The 21,008-nt window shown below is 40.2% G+C and overlaps 1 protein-coding gene across 1 annotated transcript; it reads right to left on the bottom strand.

Annotated features, from left to right (window-relative positions):
* Positions 1–471: 471 nt before the first annotated feature.
* On the bottom strand, positions 472–11,775 carry LOC115822131 (myosin heavy chain, fast skeletal muscle-like). Its single transcript, XM_030785810.1, has 39 exons — positions 11,569–11,775; positions 11,315–11,458; positions 11,078–11,234; positions 10,960–10,987; positions 10,760–10,871; positions 10,242–10,334; positions 10,092–10,155; positions 9,904–10,002; positions 9,714–9,817; positions 9,481–9,619; positions 9,131–9,249; positions 8,864–9,013; positions 8,468–8,638; positions 8,078–8,378; positions 7,888–7,961; positions 7,708–7,795; positions 7,406–7,523; positions 7,199–7,322; positions 6,977–7,113; positions 6,519–6,774; positions 6,182–6,424; positions 5,920–6,096; positions 5,687–5,832; positions 5,510–5,600; positions 5,017–5,406; positions 4,574–4,700; positions 4,329–4,447; positions 4,042–4,238; positions 3,765–3,948; positions 3,515–3,680; positions 2,821–2,945; positions 2,389–2,697; positions 2,091–2,294; positions 1,867–1,992; positions 1,608–1,778; positions 1,367–1,471; positions 1,165–1,260; positions 577–708; positions 472–492 (listed from the first exon to the last, which is right to left on the bottom strand). The coding sequence occupies exons 1-39, from the start codon at positions 11,773–11,775 to the stop codon at positions 472–474; spliced, it is 5,814 nt and encodes a 1,937-aa protein (XP_030641670.1).
* Positions 11,776–21,008: the final 9,233 nt, after the last annotated feature.

Genomic DNA, 21,008 nt, shown 5'->3' with positions numbered 1-21,008 from the left:
TGGGGTATTAAGTGATTGCTAAGTCCCTCGATCTTACTACACTCTTGATGGTATTTTATATACAAATTAGAGGCTTGGAACATGGTGCTATTATTGGCTCTATATGTGCACTACAACTGATATTGATGGTGGTAGTTACAGAAAATTCTGCAAGCCAAACTATTTCTGAAAGACACTCAACCCTTGCAGTGGCAAGGCTGCAAACAATAAAATGGAAACCAAAATGTGACGATATCTTCAAGAGACTAAAATCGAGAGACTGGGAAGCACGATGTGATCTGTATCATTATTTTTTTAAATGATTTTTTTTTTCTGGCTCTGAGGTTCATGTATGGAAAAATCAACAAACAGACAAAGGAGAACAAAAAGCTTGTATTTACAAATTTATTTAGTGGGTTCATAAATAGAAAGTTTTCACACAGCAGCCGTATTATATGGTGCATGATGAAACTTTCACTGAAAAGCAGGATATTACTCAGCTGTTTCTTTGCCCTGGAAATAAAAGAAGAATTTCAAATGAATTTTACTGCTTTTTTAATCTATATGGTACTTATGGTACAAAGTCTATGCATTTACCTTTCCAGCATCACGGCTCTTGGCTCTGAGCTTGTTGACCTGAGACTCAGCAATGTCAGCACGCTCCTCAGCCTCCTCTAGTTCATGCTGCACCTTCCTGAGCTTGGACATGTGGCCGTTGGCTTGTTCCTCCTGAAATTGTAATGTTTTTTATATACGGTTGATCATAGATCAATGTCATGTAAATGTCAGTATTATTTAATAATTTAATAATGTTGGAGGCATTGTCAGATGCTTTCCTTTGAAAGCATACACATCCCATCTGGAGTATAAAGAGTAAGTGATGGCTTCTGCTTTAGTAAGTAATATTAACATAAGGGATGGACCTTAATTGTTTTTTGCACTACCCCATGTGTCAGGCATGGTTAATAGCTCAGCTGAGGTGTTACAAGCTAAGATAAGATTTTTATGAATCACAACTTGAAAGCTGCATAATGCAGGTGTGAAGACATTTTAAAAAAACAATGTACGAACCCTATCAAAAAATTGCTTTATGGCCTGCTTGTCCAAAAAATTGTTTTAGATAAAAGCTTCTGCTAAATGAATAGTAAATGTAATAAAAACAGTTTTCAGGTGGATGTGACTTACAGCTTCCTCGGCCTGCCTCTTGTAGGCCTTGACCTTCAGCTGCAGTTTGTCCACCAGATCCTGAAGCCTGGTAATATTCTTCTTGTCCTCCTCAGTCTTAGACCAGAATAAATATTGTCATCAAATTATCATACTTGCGATTTCACCAAACTCTCCTGAGAACATAATGGAATACTCCAATACAGAGTGATGTTTTTAATACCTGGTAGGTCAGCTCCTTGACTCTCCTCTCATATTTGCGGACTCCCTTCACAGCATCTGCACCACGTTTCTGTTCAGCCTCAACTTCAGCCTCCAGCTCACGCACCTTCGGAAAACATTTGGTTTATTTGTTCCATACACACTGTTTGAATAATGTGTGCTTCTTTGCTCTCTATCCCCATGGTATATTTTCTTCTGTCTTTCCAGTTCTCTAGATGTCACTGCCCATATCAGTCTCTTACCCTGGATTCCAGTTTCTGCAGCTGTTTCTTGCCACCCTTCATGGCCAGATTCTCAGCCTCATCCAGGCGGTGCTGCAGGTCTTTGACTGTGACCTCCAGATTCTTCTTCATCCTCTCCAGGTGAGCGCTGGTGTCCTGCTCCTTCTTCAACTCTTCAGCCATCATGGCAGCCTAATTTGTTAACAGCTTATATTTAATGGAATCAAATCAAAATGAAAATTAAATGACGATTAGGACATTCAAAATTTCAAACACTCACATCAGTAATAGCCTTCTTAGCTTTCTCTTCAGCATTCCTTGCTTCTTGGACAGTGTCGTCCACCTCTGATTGGATCTGCACAAGGTCAGCTTCAAGCTTCTTCTTGGTGTTCAGAAGGCTTGTGTTCTAGAGTAATGAAAAGGTAATATAATTTGGATAGAATCAGCTGGGTTTACAGTTTGGTTGAAAGCTTAATGTTTGGAATGATTTATAGGAATGACTACCTGTGAGTGAAGAAGTCCGACACGCTCACTGGCATCAACCAGCTCTTGCTCAGCCACTTTGCGGCCTCTCTCAGTCTGTTCCAGAGCAGCTCTAAGTTCCTCAATCTCAGCCAACATCAGAGTATTCCTGCGCTCAACCATAGCAACCTGCTCCTTCATGTCCTCCTGTCCTCTCAGGGCATCATCAAGGTGCAGCTGGGCATCCTAGCAGTGAAACAAGCAAGAAAATAGTTTAAGTGTCATGTTGCCACAACTCATGAGTAAACATATCACAATGACAGAAATCAGATACACTTACCTTGAGCTGTCCCTGTACATTCCTCAGCTGTTTCTGGGCCTCAGCAGCCTGGCGGTTGGCGTGGCTCAGCTGAATCTCCATCTCGTTGAGGTCTCCCTCCATCTTCTTCTTGATTCTCAGGGCATCATTCCTGCTCCTAACCTCAGAGTCCAGGGTGCTCTGCATGGACTCAATCACCCTCTGGCTGTTCCTCTTGATCTGCTCCATTTCCTCATCTTTTTCTGCCAGCTTCCTGTCAATCTCACCCTTAACCTGGTTGAGCTCAAGCTGGACACGAAGGATCTTGGACTCCTCATGCTCCAAGGTTCCCTGTGAGGACCGATCGGTAGAAATATATCAGACAGTCAAGTACAATCTACGTTATCACGAACCGAGTTTTACTTATCTGCTGTAACATGGCAACTTCAAATGGTCTTTGAAAATTAATTTCACCTCAGCCTCTTCCAGAGCAGTCTGGATCTCGGCCTTCTCTGTCTCCACTGCCTTCTTTGCCTTCTCCAGCTCATGAATGCTCTTTCCAGTCTCACCAATCTGTTCAGTCAGGTCAGAGATCTCCTCTGCAGAGAAAAAATTAAATTGAATTTGGACCGTTATCTGTAGTCCATTTGGACTTTAACATTCAGCGCTGTGACCACCACATTTAAATGGTCTGGTCTCTTGAGAGCTGAGTGATAGTCTCAGCCCTATTAATTTGTGACAAGTCTTCAGTAGAAAATGTTTACTGTCCGTTTTCCAAAAATACAGTTGAGATAATCTATGGACCATTTGAACCTTAACATTTAGGACTGTGTCCATTTAAATTGCCTGGTCTCTTGAGAATTGTGTGACAGAAGTTTAGCGCTATTTTTTTTTTTCAATTCTTCAGGGAGTAATGTTTACTGTCTTTTAAAAAAATATCATGAGATACAGTGATTCCTACAAAAGAGCCAATAAGGAAATGCTTCGCATGTAGTACATGAAATCAGAGGAAACAGGAAGAAACCAGATGATTTCATAGACCAATCTTTATGACAGTCAAATGAACATGTCGAATAATGTTGAATAAATGTGAAATGATTCAAACTAATTTTAAACATTCAGTGTTGCAGATCTGAAACTCTAATATATGTCACAAGTTTTGACTTACGCTGCAGATTCTTGTTTTCTCTCTTCAGTGTCTCCAGCTGATCAAGAGCCTCCTCATAGGAGTTCTTCATCTTGAACAGCTCAGTGCTGAGAGAGCGAGCCTCTTTCTGGGCACCCTCCAGTTCAGCCTGGCCTTCCTCATATTTCTGCTTCCACTCAGCCAGAACCTTTAAAATGATATTGTAAAATGTCAGATCTGTATAATTTTATTATTGTTTACTTTATGTGAGGAGCTCAAGATTTGTAATTGCCTTATCGAAGTTCCTCTGCTTCTTATCGAGGTTGGCAGCCAAAGCATTGGCTCTCTCCACATCAATCATGAGGTCCTCCACTTCACCCTGCAGTCTCTGCTTGGTCTTCTCCAGAGAGGCACACTTGGAGTTAACAGCCTCAATTTGTTCCTCTGCCTCTTGAAGGCGCTGAGCAAGCTTTTTCCTGTTGAAGGTTACATTTTGTGTTATGGAATGCCGCCATCAGAGAATATGTCTTACAATAATGATAAAAAATGCACAAAAGGGTTGCTCTTACTTGGCCTCCTCAAGCTCCTCAGTGCGCTGGATGGCATCAGTTTCATATTTGGTTCTCCACTGAGCAACCTCGCTGTTGGCCTTGGACATGCCACGCTGCAGCTCAGCCTTTGCTTCCTGCTCCTCCTCAAACTGCTCACGGAGCAGGTCACAGTCATGGCGGGCAGACTGGAGGCCATGTGCCAGAGCATTCTTGGCCTGTGTGAGACAAGAAAAATTTTTTATGCACTGAAGCAGACATTAGATAAGTGATATACCCTTATTGCATTTTTAGATAAATATATGTACCTTAACTTCTTCCTCAATTTGTCTCTTCAGTTCCTCAATCTGTTGTGTGAAGGCCTGTTTGCCCCTTGTAAGCTGAGAAACCAGAGCTTCTTTTTCCTCCAGCTGACGGCCAAATTCACCTAGATATGATGTGTTGATGTGTTTGAAGTGGAAAAATGGAGAGTGGTCCATTAAATTCAAAAACATAGTAAGGAGAAAAACTACAGAATTTGACAGAGACAAAAGTGTCCGAACTAAATGATTACCATTTTCTGTCTGAAGTCTGGCCTTCTGTGCACTGATATCGTTTATCTGACGAAGATTCTCATCATTCTTGGTCTTGAGTTCACTGAGTTGGTCCTCAAGGGTACGGCACATCTTCTCAAGATTTGCCTGTTAATGGAGGAGATTTCAGATATCAGCATCACATTCAGTACACTAGTATTGATTCATTCATTCATTCATTCATTTTCAAAGCTGCTTAACCTAATTAGGGTCAAGCGGGGTGCTGGAGCCAATCCCAGCGGTCATTGGGCAAAAGGTGGGGAAACACACTGGACAAGTGGCCTGACTGCCTGGCTAAGAATTGAGCCCATGACCCTCTCACTATGAGGTGACAGCGCTACGCGCTGCACCACCATGTGCCCGATGCTAATATGAATTCTTAAAAATATTAAATATCCCAGTGCTTCAAACTGATAAGACTGACCTTGGCTTTAGCAACAGCCTCCATGTTGCTGGTAAGATCATCGATCTCCATCTTGTATTCACTCTTCTCCTTCTCAAGTTTCTGCTTGACGCGCTGGAGGTTGTCAATTTGCTCTCCCAGTTCTGCTACACTATCAGCCTGCTTCTTGCGCAGAGCGGCAGCAGTGGCTTCATGCTGCAGGGTGGACTCCTCAAGATCACGGCGCAGTTTCTGGAACTCTGCCTCACGCTTCTTGTTCATCTCTATCTGAGCAGCAGTTGCTCCTCCAGCTTCCTCAAGCCTTTCACTGATCTCCTCAAGTTCTCTGGAGAGATCTGCTCTCTGTTTCTCAACCTTGGCACGCGCAGCTCGCTCAGCTTCTATTTCCTCCTCCAGTTCCTCAATGCGGGCCTATAGTGATGAAGAAAGGAGTAGTAAAGAAATCGGAAAACATTTTTTGCCTGTGTGTTTCATCTAACTCGTATTTCCAAACTCCACAAAAGTGGTCATATACCTGCAGCTCCTTGATCTTCTTCTGAAGCTGGGCTCCCAAAGACTGCTCATCTTCAATCTTGCTGAGAAGCTGGCTTGTTTCAAAGTCTTTCCTAGAAGTATGAAACAACATCTTAAGGAACTTCAGCAGTATTTTAGTTTAGGTTTTACTACTTTGTAGCAAAAAAGTCTGTATTACTTCTTAAGCTTCTCCTCAGACTGCTGCTTGTCATTCTCCAGATCCATAATGGACTCCTGGGCCAGTTTCAGGTCTCCCTCAAGCTTTCTCTTGGCTCTCTCAAGGTCCATGCGGAGCTTCTTCTCTTGCTCCAGGGAACCCTCAAGCTGAATAAATTTGGCAGTTTCAAGTTATAAAATTCATAAAAACACATAAAATATTCAACAGTATGACATAACAGTTTATGAACTCACATCATCCACTTGTTGTTCAAGCTTTGTTTTGGATTTGGTCAGAGTGTTGACTTTGTCCTCCTCTGCCTGGAGATCATCAAGAGTCTGTTGGTGTGCCTCTTGGAGGGCTTTCTTCTCTTTTGTGAGCTTGGCAAGGCTCTCATCCTGAGCAGCCATCTCCTCTGTCAGATTCTTGACCTGTGTTGATTCAAAAATAAGTTTAGATCAGCTCATAGTTATACTTGACAACATGTGAGAGATTTTCTGCCTCAATACCACATGCCTTGTTTTCTGTGGCATGTTTCTCCTTCTCCACTTTGGCCAAGGTGAGCTCCAAGTCATCGATGTCTTTCTTCAGCTCAGAACACTCATCCTCCAGTTTCCTCTTCTTGGCAGTCAGCTCAGCATTGATCTCCTCCTCATCCTCCAGTCTCTCAGTTGTCTCTTTAAGTTTTGCTTCCAGCTGGATCTTGCTCTTGATCAAGCCCTCACATCTCTCCTCGGCATCTGACAGATTTTCAGCTTCCTGTGGTTTAAATAATTAGAGAAATAATGCTCTCTTTTGAGATATAACTATGTGTAAAGATTATCTCATTACTCATATGTGTTTCATAACTCACAGATGCCACTTGCAACTGTAGGTCATTCCTCTCCTGCAGTAGAGCCACCATCTTCTCCTCAAGCTCTTTCTTCTTAGCTTCTGCCTTGGCCAGGTCTTCCTTGCATTTAGTAAATTCTTCCTTCATGTTAGCCAGCTCTTTCTCAGTCTCAGCACTCTTCAGCAGAGGCTTGATCTTGTAGTACACCTTCATCCATGGCCAGTGTTTGACATTCATGAAGGAACGGACGTTGTACTGGATGGTGAAGATGGCATCTCTGCCATGAACAATGCACATGATGCATTTGTTATATTTCATGTGATCTAACATTTTAACGTACAAAAGCAATGTTATTCACAACACCCTAGACATTTACAAACAAATAGGACACATAGGATACTGTTTATTAGATGTACATTTTGTGGTTACATCACTATGAGGTTTAAACTTTAAATGAGAATATTTCTAGTCTTACCCACCTCCTCTCCATCATCTTAACAAACTCTCTCCTCATGAGGTAACCACGGCAGAGGGCCTGAGTCATTCCGACCAGAGCTGCCAGTTTCTCGTCTCTCATCTCCTCAAGAGTACCCAGCAGACCAGCTTTGAAGAACACCTGTGTTGACAAAGCGTTGTAAAAGGGCTTCTTAGACATGATCCTATATTTGTGTGATCCTGTATTTTTAAATTTTAATGTTTACCTTAGTATGACCAAATCTGTACTGATCATGGTCAACATCAATAGATCCCAAGAGCTTCTCAGCTGCTTTCTTGTTGTCAATAAACTGACCCTCTGGGATGACACTGGCATTCAGCACTTTGTACCTATGAGAAATTCATCAAAATGTCACTACAGTGTTATATATCAAAGGAAACATGCTTTGCTTTTAAGTATGGTTGTAATTTACCTCTGCTTGAAGTCACCATAGAGGATTCTGCTTGGGAAGCCCTTTCTGCAGATTCTGATGCCCTCCAGTACACCATTGCACCTCAACTGGTGGATGACCAGGAAGTTCTCCATAAGACCTGACACATGTAAAAAATGTATTCGTTGACTGATTTACTGGTGAAAGAGTAGGTAATTTCAAGGATTTTTCAGAATGCAGTACTGAAAAGTTATATAACTGTTGAAATTTTAAGGATGTTTTTTCCCGTTTTCATCACAGCATAAAAGATATCACAGCTCACAACCTTCAAGATTTGCTCTTACCTGGCGTCTTAGACTCATTAGGAATCAGACAACGCACAAAGTGAGGATGAGTGCTCCTCAAGTTGGTCATCAGTTTGCCCAAGTTCTCCTGTTTAGTTACATGCAAAATACCATTCAGTTTTGCTGACTGAAAGAGTTCGGGTAAAAAAGAAAAATTGTGACATGTTACTAATAACATACCCTGAACTGTGAGGACACAGTCTGCATGGAACCACCCTTCTTTTTGCCTCCTTTTTTGCCACCACCACCACTCTCTGTATGAAAATAATTCAAAGCAGAAAGTTATATTATTTTTAAAGCTAAATCCCAAAAAACCTGAAATAGTTGGAATGGATGGAACTGTATTTTGATGTAAATTAGGTGTCATTACCCTCAACAACAGGTGGATAGAGGGTAGAGAGCAGTTTGACAGCGGACTTCTGGTACAGCTGCACCACAGACTCATTCAGAGGGTCCTTGTTCTTCTCCAGCCATCCACTGATGTTGTAGTCCACAGTGCCTGCATAGTGCACCAGTGAGAAGTGGGCCTCAGCCTTGCCTTTGGCAGGCTTTGGTTTCTGGAAGGCATTGCACTTGCCAAGATGCTGATCATAGAGCTTGTTCTTGAAGGTTGTGTCTGAAGCCTTGGGGAACATGCACTCCTCTTCAAGGATGGAGAAGATACCCATGGGCTGTTGACAAGATACAGTTTACTGAACTTAGTGAGGTTGAGTTTGGGACTAACTGTACAATTCTACAGTATTTGCCATGCAAAATGTACCTTTTCAATAAGCTCAATGCAAGCGGCCAAGTCCATGCCGAAGTCAATGAACTCCCAGACAATGCCTTCTTTCTTGTACTCCTCTTGTTCCAGGACAAACATGTGGTGGTTGAAGAACTGTTGCAGTTTCTCATTGGTGAAGTTGATACAAAGCTGCTCCATGCTGTTAAACTATGGAGAAAATCAATATGAACTTAGGTACAATACTTTCAAGCAGAACACCACATAAATTCTGATGATAATTTCAGATCATTTCAGTTAAAATGCTGAATCATTTATGGAACTCATTGTTTAGATAAAATATACAAAGAAATTACTTTTGTAACAAATGTAGTGGAATATTTCTTTTGAATTTACAGTAAAAATGACACTTTATGTGAAAAACAGTATACTTACATCAAAGATTTCAAAACCAGCAATGTCCAGCACACCGATGAAGAACTGTCTGGCTTGTTTTGTGTCCAACATCTGGTTGATACGGATGACCATCCACAAGAACATCCTCTCATAGATAGACTTGGCCAAGGCGCTCACAGAGTTATAGACCTAAAGAGGCATGGATACAGTGCTGCTATGTTAACATTAATTGAGCATTTTTGAATAAGATGAGCATTTTTGAATAAGATGTTAGCATCAAGTTCAAAAAGTCATGAAGAGGTTTACCTGTGGCACAGTCTGGCCCTTGGTTACAAATTCATTGCCGACCTTCACTCTTGGGTAGCACAAAGCCTTAAGCATATCAGCTGAGTTCAAGCCCAGCAGATAGGCAACCTTGTCAGCATCTGGAAGACGAATTAGGGGATGTAACTAACTGTATGGTAAGGTTGTATGTGAATGGCTGTGTACTGTTACTACCAACTTTTACATTTAAAAATGATAACCGTGTTAAAGAAAACCCTTAGAATGAAGAGCTTGGAGAGCCACATTTACTCATGGACTTCATTTAATTTATAATGAGATTAATGCTGGGATGATCGTATTTCTCCACTCCAGAGATTATGTTCAAGTCTCACCCTCAGTGCCATCAGGCTCTGCCTGCTCCTCACGCTGCTTCTGCTTGAACTTCATGTTACCATGATGGAGAACAGCTCCAGTGAACTTGTAGATGCTCATCTTCTCCTCAGGGCTGAAGCCCAGAATATCAATGGCAGTCTGAAAACATGTGAAGACATTTGTGAAGACATTTTTGAGGATACGAGATTTAACACAGTGGTGAGCAATTACCACTTATAGAATGTAGACTCACGTCTGTGGCAACCAGCTCCTCCTTGTCATCAATGCTGGCTACAGTAATCTGACCCTGACTGCACATGGGGAAGTCATAGGGGTTGGTGGTGATGAGCGTCATTTCTATGGAGTAAGAACAGTGACTTAAAACAGGTCCTATACATCTTTGCAAGTGCAGAAAAGAGAACTGTCACATTAATTACACATACCAATCAGCTCAGGCTTGTGGTTGGTCATCATCTGATAGAAGATGTGGTAGCCTCTCTCATCTGGAAGCTGGAATGTGACTCTAGACTTCTCCAGCAGATCTGTTTGGGCACAGTACAAATGTTCATATTCTCTGACTCCCAAGTATCAGGTTAGTTATCTTCTGATCTTCAGGTACAGATCAACTTACAAGTCTCAATGTCAGCACTGGACAGTTTTCCTGTGGTGCCAAAGTGGATTCTGATGAATTTACCCTGTTGCAAGTAATGAAATATTTTCTTAATTTTGCATACTTTTTCATGGTGGCCAAAATGTAAAACAGTTTTGAAATTAAACTTACGAAACGTGAAGAGTTGTCATTTCTCACAGTCTTGGCATTACCATAAGCCTCAAGCAGAGGGTTGGCTGCAATGATCTGGTCTTCAAGAGATCCCTGCAATCATCAATGTGTTCCATCAATTTTGTTGAACGATGAAGTGCTCCCTTTATGTTAAAGCAGCCAAGTTTATTAAATAGGTTGAATTACCCCTTACTTATTGTTGTGGCCCAGCACTGCTGGTTTTTATGTGAATAGGTTCTAGTTACCATAAATGTTTTTTTGTAAGCCCAGTTATGGGTATCTAACTGTGTTATGTGGTTGTTCAGTGTTGTTCTGAATAAAATATTCTGTTCAACTCTGTTTCTGTAAAGGAGGGATTTAACAAATGTCACCAAAAGATCTATCCCTTTCTTTGTCAGCTCCTCTCACTAAATTGCTGTAGCGACAGACACTACATAATTTACAGTTTTTGTCTCATCAGTGTACCATTTTTTTTACATGATCGCAATCCAAGCTTGTGCTAGAGCAACAGTTCTTACCTGCATTTTGCCGGGAGCTTGTTCCTTCTTCTTATCTCCAGTCATTGCAACTGTAGCAAAGTACTGGATGACACGCTTGGTGTTCACAGTCTTCCCAGCACCAGATTCTCCACTGGATTGCAGAAGATATTTATAGGTTAGGGTAACACATGAGGCAAACTTGCAAAAGTCACAGATTTAAAAGTAATGTAGATACTCACGTAATCAGGACAGACTGGTTCTCCCTGTCTGTTGAGTGAAGAATGTAAAATTGTTGTTAATTTTTAAAGTTATTTTGGTCAACAAAGAAAATTAACCATTTTAGAAGAAAGATCTCACCAGTAAGCATGAACTGATAGGCATTGTCAGAGACAGAGAAGATGTGGGGTGGGGCCTCCATGCGCTTTTTGCCTCTGTAGGCAGACACCACTTCTGCATCGTACACTGGAAGCCACTTGTAGGGGTTTACAGTGGCACAGAAGAGTCCAGAGTAGGTCTGAAATGAAAAGGGAAATGAGTATGTAAAGCTCTTAATATGTACAATTTGTTTCTCATTTGCAGCTCTTGCTCACTTACGTAGATCATCCATGCTGCATAACGCTCTTTGAGGTTATACAGGACAGAGGCTTCATTGAGATGGGTCATCATGGCCATGTCCTCAATTTTGTCGAACTTGGGAGGGTTCATTGGGCTGACCTCATCCTCTTTAACAGTTCTCTCCTGAGAAGGTGAACATTACATGTGAGCAAGACTTGCACACTGGATTCTATCTTGTATATGGTTCTAATTCCTTTGTGTATTTCAAGTTCATCTTTTCTCAAGAAACTAACCTCCTGCGTATCATTCACAACAACAGTGACTTTGCCACCATCTCTGCTCTTGATTGTAGCTTTGAGGTACAGTTCTTTGGCATCTACTACAAAGCAGGCGCTCTTAGCATCGAACGGCCTGCTTTGTGCCTCAATTCTCTCCTTCTCAGGCTTACGGAGGTATATGGCAGCCTTGCCATAAACGGCCATCTCTGCGTCCGTACTCATGGTGGTGGTTTACTCTAGGTTTGATAAAACCAGTTTAAGAATTCTTAAGCAACACATCCAAACTCATTTTGGTGTACTAAGATAGAAATTCAACAAAAACCTGATTCCTCTGCTGCCCTTACATGCAACCGTGTGTTTTTTGAATAATTTAACAAAGACATTTTAACAGATAATAATTTAACAGAGACATTTTAAATAGAGAATAATGAACTGTGCTTAATGGTGGTAATTTATTTCAGCTACACTAAAAGCAGTTCAAACAAATTATTTGACATGCCTATATAAATGAATCAGAAAAAATAATTTCTCACAAAGGAAGCATAATTCATAGAGCAGAATTCCAAAACCTTACCTCTTCCTCCAGAGACCAGATGAAATGTCCAATACCCTATATGAGAAAAGAAATGCATGATTTCAGTATTCTCCTGTGTTCTTGACATAAATGATATAAATGGAAATTGCACTGTCAAAAATGTATGGTATGAGGAATGAAGTATGAAGTAAGAGATATTAAAAATGTAGCATACACAAATATACCATTTAAAACTGGATACCGTTCAAAGAAAAAGAAAATTAAAAATGAAATTACATAAATAATACAAAGTAAATAAATGAGGTAATTCCAGACAGAGCAATTCAAAAGTCAAGCTCAACCTTTTTTTTTTGTATTTTAAGTCCATAGTTGATTTTTTTTCCTTTTCTGTCACTTTGATACAGAGTTTATATGCATAAATAGATGCATATGTCTCCATCCACTCCCTCCCTCCAGCCATATATTTTAATTTAAATTTAATAAACATCTAATTGAATCTAATATGAGTTAATTAAATATTTGTTTTCAGTGAACTGCATGCAAGCATCTTACCACTGGCAGGATCTCTTCAGGTCTCCTCTGCAGTAGATGGTATGCTCACCGGGCTTATATTAGGTTCACTTTGCAGACTAAGCAGAAAACATATATGGCGAGGTGCTGGAGTTTTGATTTATTTAGAAGCTGTTACAGCAGTTCACAGTCATAAACTGGTATGACAAACATATTTACTGAACTACTTGCGGTCAAATATGTGAAGAATATAATGTAATAAAATCTTTTGAGGTAAATATATGGTAGTTATGGATTATGTCAGTTCTTCGGTCTAATTTATTGGTTTATCTGAAAGTGATCCATTTGTAATAGCAGTAATGGTCTACTGTTCTTTGAGGCAACAATGATATTAAATGGCACAGCATCAGTCATTATTGTTCTTATGTTAGTAATTCATGCAAAGTTTTGTTAGTGTGTGCCTGTAGATGCTATACCTCAAATTGAATTACATATTTAAGTGATTAATTAATTAACTAAGACATGTCACATAAAACATGACAACTGGCATTCTATATTTGGTCATTTTAGAGCATTTTGTTCAACAAGGGAAAATCTTTTTGCAGTTTGTAAAACAGACTTGTGAAAGTCAACATAGCAGTTAAACTTATTTTAAAATTAACATTGTAATTTGCTTTCATATTATTTTAAACCTGAAGACTGCAAATCTTTATTTTCTGGATGGGGAATTGTATGCACATTTTGAAGGCAACAACTGTAAGCTAGGAGTGGGGGGAAGAGTTATCGCTGACTTGAACTGTGTTTATGATTTGTTGTGAATACCTGACATACATGAAATTTTATGGCATTGGTTCTCCTCTCACAAAATTTTTGCATTACTGTATTATCATATTAATCATAGTATCTTGCATAACTACCTTCACAGTGTCTTCCTGATTGATTACAGCTAGTCAAGTATTTTAAAACAGTAACCCATCTATGAATGATGAGAACAAGCTGCCACGGTGCTAGAACACCACAGATGATTTCCACTTGCTGCGTGCCTATTTATAGCTCAGTGTGATGTCTGGCAGTGTATAAATTTGCTTGTGTTACCGCAACCGCTTTGGAAGCACTATCCTTCAGTATCATATACATCAGTGATTCTCAACTCCTGTCCTGGGGGCCCACTGTCCTGGACGTCTTCATTATCACACTTAATTGAGCTCATCAAGGGCTTTATGATTAATTGATCAGTAGAATCAGGTGTGTCAGTCCTGAGTTAAAACAAAGACATGCAGGACAGTGGGCACCCAGGACCGGAGTTGAGAATCACTGATCTACATTAAGCTTTGATATGAAATATCATGGTTTAATCAGTGTTTCCTTGATTTATTGGAGCTTTTATTCCCCTTGTTTTGCAACACTGTTATATGTTTAACACCTATTTATTTTACAAAGAGAAGTAGCTTACTACTTCCTGGTACACAAATTCCTGCCTACTAATAAATTCCTGATCATTTGTTTTAAACTATAGGCAGTTAACAGAATTGTAAACAAAATTACCCAGATGTAATACAGATGGACTACAGTCCTCTGTGGTAGTATTACTGGATTGTAGTACCTTCCAGTCCCTTTCAGTGATGGTGTTTAAAGATTTTCTTTATTTCTAACTCAGAAAGAAAACAATGGCAGCTCACTAAGACCTCTAAGTATGATTTGCAACCAAGCAAATATTGTCTCAAATGCTTTTTTCTGCACATATTTTAGAGCTTCATCCTGTTGTTTAAATTGCCAAATAACAATTATGTGCTCTGCCACAGGGTGACTGTATGTTGTGTGGATAATTTGTAGCTCAGATTCAAAACTTTCTTGCTGTCTCAAAAGGCACATGTACCACTTGCCTACTTTCATTTCACTAGATTTGACTGAATTCTTCTTGCCACAATCCAGAACCCACACTGGTCATTTTTCATGGTGCTTTGGTATTATCGCTTTAACCTTCACCATGTTCAGATCCCATTCCAGCTGGCACTTTCTTTTATTCTTCTTTGATTTTGTCTTGGACAAATATAGGACATATACAGGTTGTAATAACTGAAATGAGGATGACATATAAAATGTTATATCTTGCTGAGTGAACCCCAGAGCACCAAATCAGATGTTTATGAATAGTAGACGTGTTCCCTGTTTTAGGGCCACTTCCTCATCTGCATGAACACCACTGCTCTGGTATTCCAGTGATCTGTTTTGTCCTACCAGTGTTTCTCAGCCTTTACAGTTGACATCCTCACAGTTCAGCATGTAGTTGTTCAGAAGTACCTTCCAAAAGCTGCACTCTTCCACAAAATCCCCAGTTTAGTCCAGATATTGATTAGTACTACCATTTACAATCTCTACAAGTTCCAAAAAGATTCGTATTTTAATGGATAGGAAGACAATGGAACAGGCAAAATGTAAGTTGTGGAAACCACGCTCCAGCAAAATTCGACTACCATGGAGTTTATTGAAGGACTGCAGCTCAAGCACCAGTTCACTAGCCATCTCAGCAGATCTTAAATGCCACACAGCAACTATGAAAAAGGAGCTTGTTCTTCAGCATAGTCTGCTGAGAGAATGAGGTCTTTTACTTCATTGTCTTGTCTTGTAGTTCAACTGTCCATCTATTTGCATGCCGTTTTAATTCCTGGTCTTACCCGTGTCTCACTCGGTTGAGGAAAAGCACAGATGAAAACACTTAAGTAAAACACCTGAGTGAACTGGCCCTCTTGGTGAGGCTTCATCAGACAGAGACAGCAACTATGACAGCAGGAGATAAATTCTGTTGGGGGTTAAAGCTACTCCAAGTTGAAATAGCCACTGAATGATATTTACTTTGTTTAATATGTCAAATATGATAAAAACCAAAATGAGGTACAATCATGAGCCTATAGGCCTAAGCAAAATGTACCTTACCTGTTTGAACTATGTTTTTATATTTCATTTTCAGTGGCTGCCAAGTGCGCTTTGTGCCCATGGCATTGCTCCTAAAAGAAAATAGAATTTTATTCAATAACATTCCACCACTTCCACCTGTAATATTAAAAGAAAGTGTGTTTAAATGTTAAATGAATAGACTTCTGCATTCAAACTTTGACTCAGGCAGCAATTCTCTCCCATGCCAATTGTCTCGCCTTTGCCGATGCAGTTGTGTTGCCCCCCTTTTTTATTTTTTTGAAAATGTGCTCATACTCACCATAAACACATTTCAGAATTTCTAACTGCAGTGGGGTGAAGTAAAACGACTTTTGTTTTCACTGGTTGCCATGGTGAATAGTAGTATCGGAGCTCCATTGTTGATGGCTTTTTATAATTGTCATGCACGCGCTTAACTCAGAGTTAACATACTCAGAGTTGATTGAACCAACTCAGATCAGCTTTTCTGGAGCCGAAAACTCGGAGTTTCCCATCTCAGGGTTCATCAACTCAGAGTTCAGGATTAAACTCAGAGCTTTTTGTTTTCACTTCTTAATTAGAAGCTGATTTTCGCCTGAAAAACAGATGAGCTCACTCTTTGTAAATTTAGCCCAAGAATGCCCTTGATCACCGCATCATTAAACAGCAAATAATCCTATAATTCGACCTAAAAAGTTGATGCTTTCTGGAGCTTTTTTGAATCAGTGATGTAGCCTAATAATCGGAATCATAACTTATTGTGGGTGGCACCTGCTACATCACTCCATAAAAACTGTGAGGTAGGATAACACAATGGGCCACTGAACAGTGAACCAGGGGACTTTGAGACATCAACTTCCTTCTCTTTTTTCCAAGCATGCAAAGAATGTGCTTGCTCTGGAGGAAAAACAGTTTTCCATTCCCCTTTGGTAATGAGAAATAAGTTCCAGGTTGCTAGTCCACTTTTCTGGGTGGTGCTTAGCTGCCACACCAAACAGCTACTCACCTTATGTCTTATGGTTTTACATTCAGTCTTTGGGGTGCACTGCCTTTTGTTGGAAGGGGTTTTGGGTGAAGAAACACCAGCTCTGCAGGAAGGTCACACGTGAAGATCTGTAGTAACAGAGTTAGGGTCTCAGAATCAAGTCGATTGCACATAACCTCCAACAGATCAACTTGGTGGATTTTTATTGCTGAAGTCATATTTGGAGCTTTGACTGATCAGGCTGAGGACCTGTACATTTTCAGGTACATGGAGGCAGTGAAAACCTCCATTTGACCTGGATGAGAAAGATTAGAAGAGCTAAAGTTAGACCGGAGATTACGTTAGACTTTCTTGTTGTCCACCATTTTGATGGACAGGGTCGTAAAAGATCCACCATAATCTATTATCAGCCTTCATTTTAATGTAATTTTTTTAAAACGATAATAAGACATATTTAATAGCATTTAATTTTCATTCATTCATTTTAATTTTTAATAATTAATTTACAGAACAAGCTTATATATTATGCATTTATAAGGGCATGGAGACAAAAGATGAACAGACACTAGCCGTGTGCTCACTTTTCATGTCAACACCACATGAAGCAGATGAATAGTTTTTTTTTCCGCAGTGACAGAGGAGGCCACTAAAAACACTGCAGCCACTGTACCTAAACAGGCAAATATGAACAATGTAATTTTACAAAATTAGACAATTACAATTAACTGAATTGAACTCAACTGACGTGCTGTAGCCTAGCCTGAACTCAAACCTTCCTCCTAATCCACATGGAACAGGGTGCTCGCTTGTGCCGCTGGCTGATAAATGTTATTACTATTACTTGCTTGTCCTTCATCCTCCACTGCATCAGTCCTGCTTTTTTCACCTCGCTTATCAATGCCATCGCAATTACGAGGCTTTTCAAAGAAACTTCGGACACTCAGCTGTTGTAACATTTTGCAATAGTATGTAGCGATATAGCCTACCAATGCGAAAGCCAGCTAGACAATGAGCCATGCACGTGACATCAAAGACAAGACTAGACAATAGCTAATTAATATGCACCCTCGCCACCAACTGGACAGGGGTATGAATTACTTAAAGTTATGGTAGATCACCCTCAGTGTTCTAATCTGTCAAAATGACAGACACCCTTCAGATTCTTCCGTCATTCTAAAAATATTTATTCAATGACAGAAAATATTTGGCTAACGCTACTTCAGAGTCAGGCCACTGGGTAGGATCAAGATGGTGGACCCCTGATCCTGTTAGGATATAGCCATGGTTACAGTTTAACTCCTGAGGGCTTGAAAGCCAAACTCCTCCATTCAATATATGTTCAAGAGTATCTCTCGACTAGAGTTTTGTGGGAGAGCAGCTCATCCCATTGGTGGTTCATCTCTATGATGCAGGTGGTGACCACAGAGATACATTGCATACAGGGAAGCAGATGGGAAGGGAGTTTTCCCTGTCAAACAGGTCCAGGGCACCACACACAATACATGACACACTTAATAAAGGAACTCAACTAACACAAAACACACTACATGCACTTGCCCACATATGCCACAGTAGCCATCCAGCAATGCCCAAGCTATTTGAAATGGCATCCCTGACAGTAATCAGTGTGCTGACAGTCTCACACACTGCAAAGATGCCTACACTAAATGCATGTTCACCCACGTAATCTAAATATGCCCTAAACACAGTTATACCTCACTATAATTATACCTCACTATAATTAGTCTTTTAGAACTAACATCAGTAAATCAACAAATGCACTACATATACCATTAACATAGTACTCATATAACAGACACCACTAAACATACACTACTGCAGACACACTAAATGCACTACATGTGTAACCAGGTTAAAAAGTGTACGTTTAAATTTTTTTATGAAACTTCACCAAGTCCTGATATGGTTGCTATTGTCTTATTTTATGTTTGTACATAACGTGTTTATGTAATGTGTCTGATTTCAATACTGAGTTGTTGCACCTGCACTGCTTCTTTAAGAGACTGTAGTTCGTTGTCGTCATTATTGCGTCGCTCTCAGTCTGCTGTTGTTGAACTGAGGAGAGGTATGCAAGTCATACCCGTTAGATTATAAAAGTGTATTTTTGGTGATAAAAAACGAGACAAATGTTACACAGTGCAGCCATATTTGTGTATTTAAAGTTAGTGAACATGCAAACATTTTATTACTCAGATCCAAATACTGTAGTTTCATATTTTACACAATTTATGTAAGACACGTGTTCCATACGGTGCCAGGAGGTTTCCTGTATGCTTAATCCTAGATTTTTATTTAATATCGTATCAAAACTAACTGGGAATAAGAGCACCTCGGAAACAGGCACACCATCAATGTTCAGTGGCGACGCGTTTATGAACTTTTTCAACAGCAAAATTGAAAATATCAGGCAAACAATCCAGGCTATAAATTTTAAACCAGATAATTTGATCACTAACACTATAGATAACAATATAACTATATCAGATCAGCGATTAGAATGTTTTACTCCCCTTCAGGCGACCAAATTGACCTCACTAATTTCTTCATCAAAATCACCAACTTGTGTACTAGATCCCTTACCTACATGTTTCCTTAAGCAGATACTGCCAGTAGTCATCGAACCGCTTCTAAAAATAATCAATTCCTCCCTTAGTACTGGCTATGTACCTAAATGTTTTAAACTAGCAGTTATCAAACCCCTAATTAAAAAACCTGACCTTGACCCCTGTTCATTGTCCAACTACAGGCCAATATCTAACCTCCCCTTTATCTCCAAGATCCTAGAAAGGGCTGTAGCACAGCAGTTATGCTCATACTTACATGAGAATAACATCCATGAACTGTATCAGTCAGGATTTAGGCCTCATCACAGCACAGAGACAGCACGGGTTAAAGTTGCAAATGACCTCTTACTGGCCTCTGATCAGGGTTGTGTCTCCTTGCTTGTGCTGCTTGACCTCAGTGCAGCCTTTGACACCATTGATCATACCATTCTCCTTGATAGACTAGAAAATGTTGTTGGAGTTAAGGGAACGGCCCTCTTATGGCTTAGGTCCTACCTGACTGATCGTTATCAGTTTGTTGATGTAAATGGTGAGTCCTCTGCACATACTGAGGTAAAGTTTGGAGTCCCACAAGGTTCTGTTTTAGGCCCACTGCTTTTCTCTTTATATATGCTACCTCTAGGTAATGTTATTCGTAAACACGGTATTAGCTTCCACTGCTATGCTGATGACACACAGCTGTATGTCTCAGCGAAGCCAGACGAGAGACACCAACTTAACAAAATTGAGGAATGTCTACAGCATATTAGGCACTGGATGCTTACGAACTTTCTCTCACTCAACTCTGAAAAAACAGAAGTACTTGTACTAGGATCACATGCAGCTAGGAGTAAGCTTTCCGATCACATAGTTACTCTGAATGGCCTTTCTCTTTCATCAGGTGCGGCAGTAAAAGATCTTGGTGTAATTATTGACCCCAGTCTTTCATTTGAATCTCATGTAGATAATATTACCAGGATAGCCTTCTTTCATCTTAGAAATATTAACGAGATAAGAAATGCATTGTCATTTCAAGATGCTGAAAAATTGGTTCATGCTTTCATTACCTCTAGGTTAGACTACTGTAATGCCTTACTGTCTGGATGTTCTAATAGATGTATAAATAAGCTACAGTTAGTTCAGAATGCAGCAGCCAGAGTTCTTACTAGAACCAAAAAATATGATCACATCACCCCTATCTTATCCACACTGCACTGGCTCCCAGTCAAATCTCGTATTGATTATAAAATCTTAATATTAACATATAGAGCATTAAATGGTCTTGCGCCACAGTACCTGCGCGAACTCCTGGTCTCTTATGATCCACCACACCAACTTAGATCAAAAGGTGCAGGCTATTTGTTGGTACCTCGAGTTATGATGGCTACAGCAGGGGGCAGAGCCTTCTCTTACAGAGCCCCACAGTTATGGAATAGCCTCCCAATTAATGTTCGAGACTCAGACACAGTCTCTATGTTTAAGTCAAGGCTGAAAACTTATCTGTTTAGCCAAGCCTTTTGCTAATAGCTCTTCACTAGGCAAAGGAGCAGATCTGGAGGGTTCTCGGGCATAGATTGTTTGGTGAACTGGGATGTTTGGATGTTGTCGCCCCCCCACTCTAACATGTTCACTCAGGTTTGTTGACTGTGGAGTGGGTGGCCGCCTTGTGTCCCAGAGTGCCATCATGTCCATATTACCTTCTAGCTCTCCCTTTTAACTATGCTGTACTAGTTAGTCTTGCTGGAGTCCCTGCCTGCACTCGGCACACGATGTATATTTACCTTTACCATTATGTGGAAATGAACATCTGTCAATGTGTCTCTCTCTCTCTCTCTCTCTCTCTCTCTCTCTCTCTCCCTCTCCTCTCTCTCTCTCTCTCTCTCTCTCTCTTTCTCTCTTTCTCTCTCTGTCGAGCCACACATGCTACTCCTGAGACACCAGTGATCCT

Source organism: Chanos chanos, chromosome 10, assembly GCF_902362185.1.
Source record: "Chanos chanos chromosome 10, fChaCha1.1, whole genome shotgun sequence".
NCBI lineage: Eukaryota > Metazoa > Chordata > Actinopteri > Gonorynchiformes > Chanidae > Chanos > Chanos chanos.
Note: the sequence above shows the minus strand (reverse complement) of the source record. Positions and strands in the feature narration are given on the sequence as shown.

Bases quoted from the DNA above. Each gene is read 5' to 3' on its own strand.
- LOC115822131 (XM_030785810.1), bottom strand. From the start codon at position 11,775: ATGAGTACGGACGCAGAGATGGCCGTTTATGGCAAGGCTGCCATATAC. The intron at 10,988-11,077 runs GTGAGATCTTTC...TTCACTCAACAG, and splicing joins CTATCAGTTCATGCTTACTG to ACAGGGAGAACCAGTCTGTC. The intron at 10,335-10,759 runs GTAAGAACTGTT...TGATGATTGCAG, and splicing joins AAGCTCCCGGCAAAATGCAG to GGATCTCTTGAAGACCAGAT.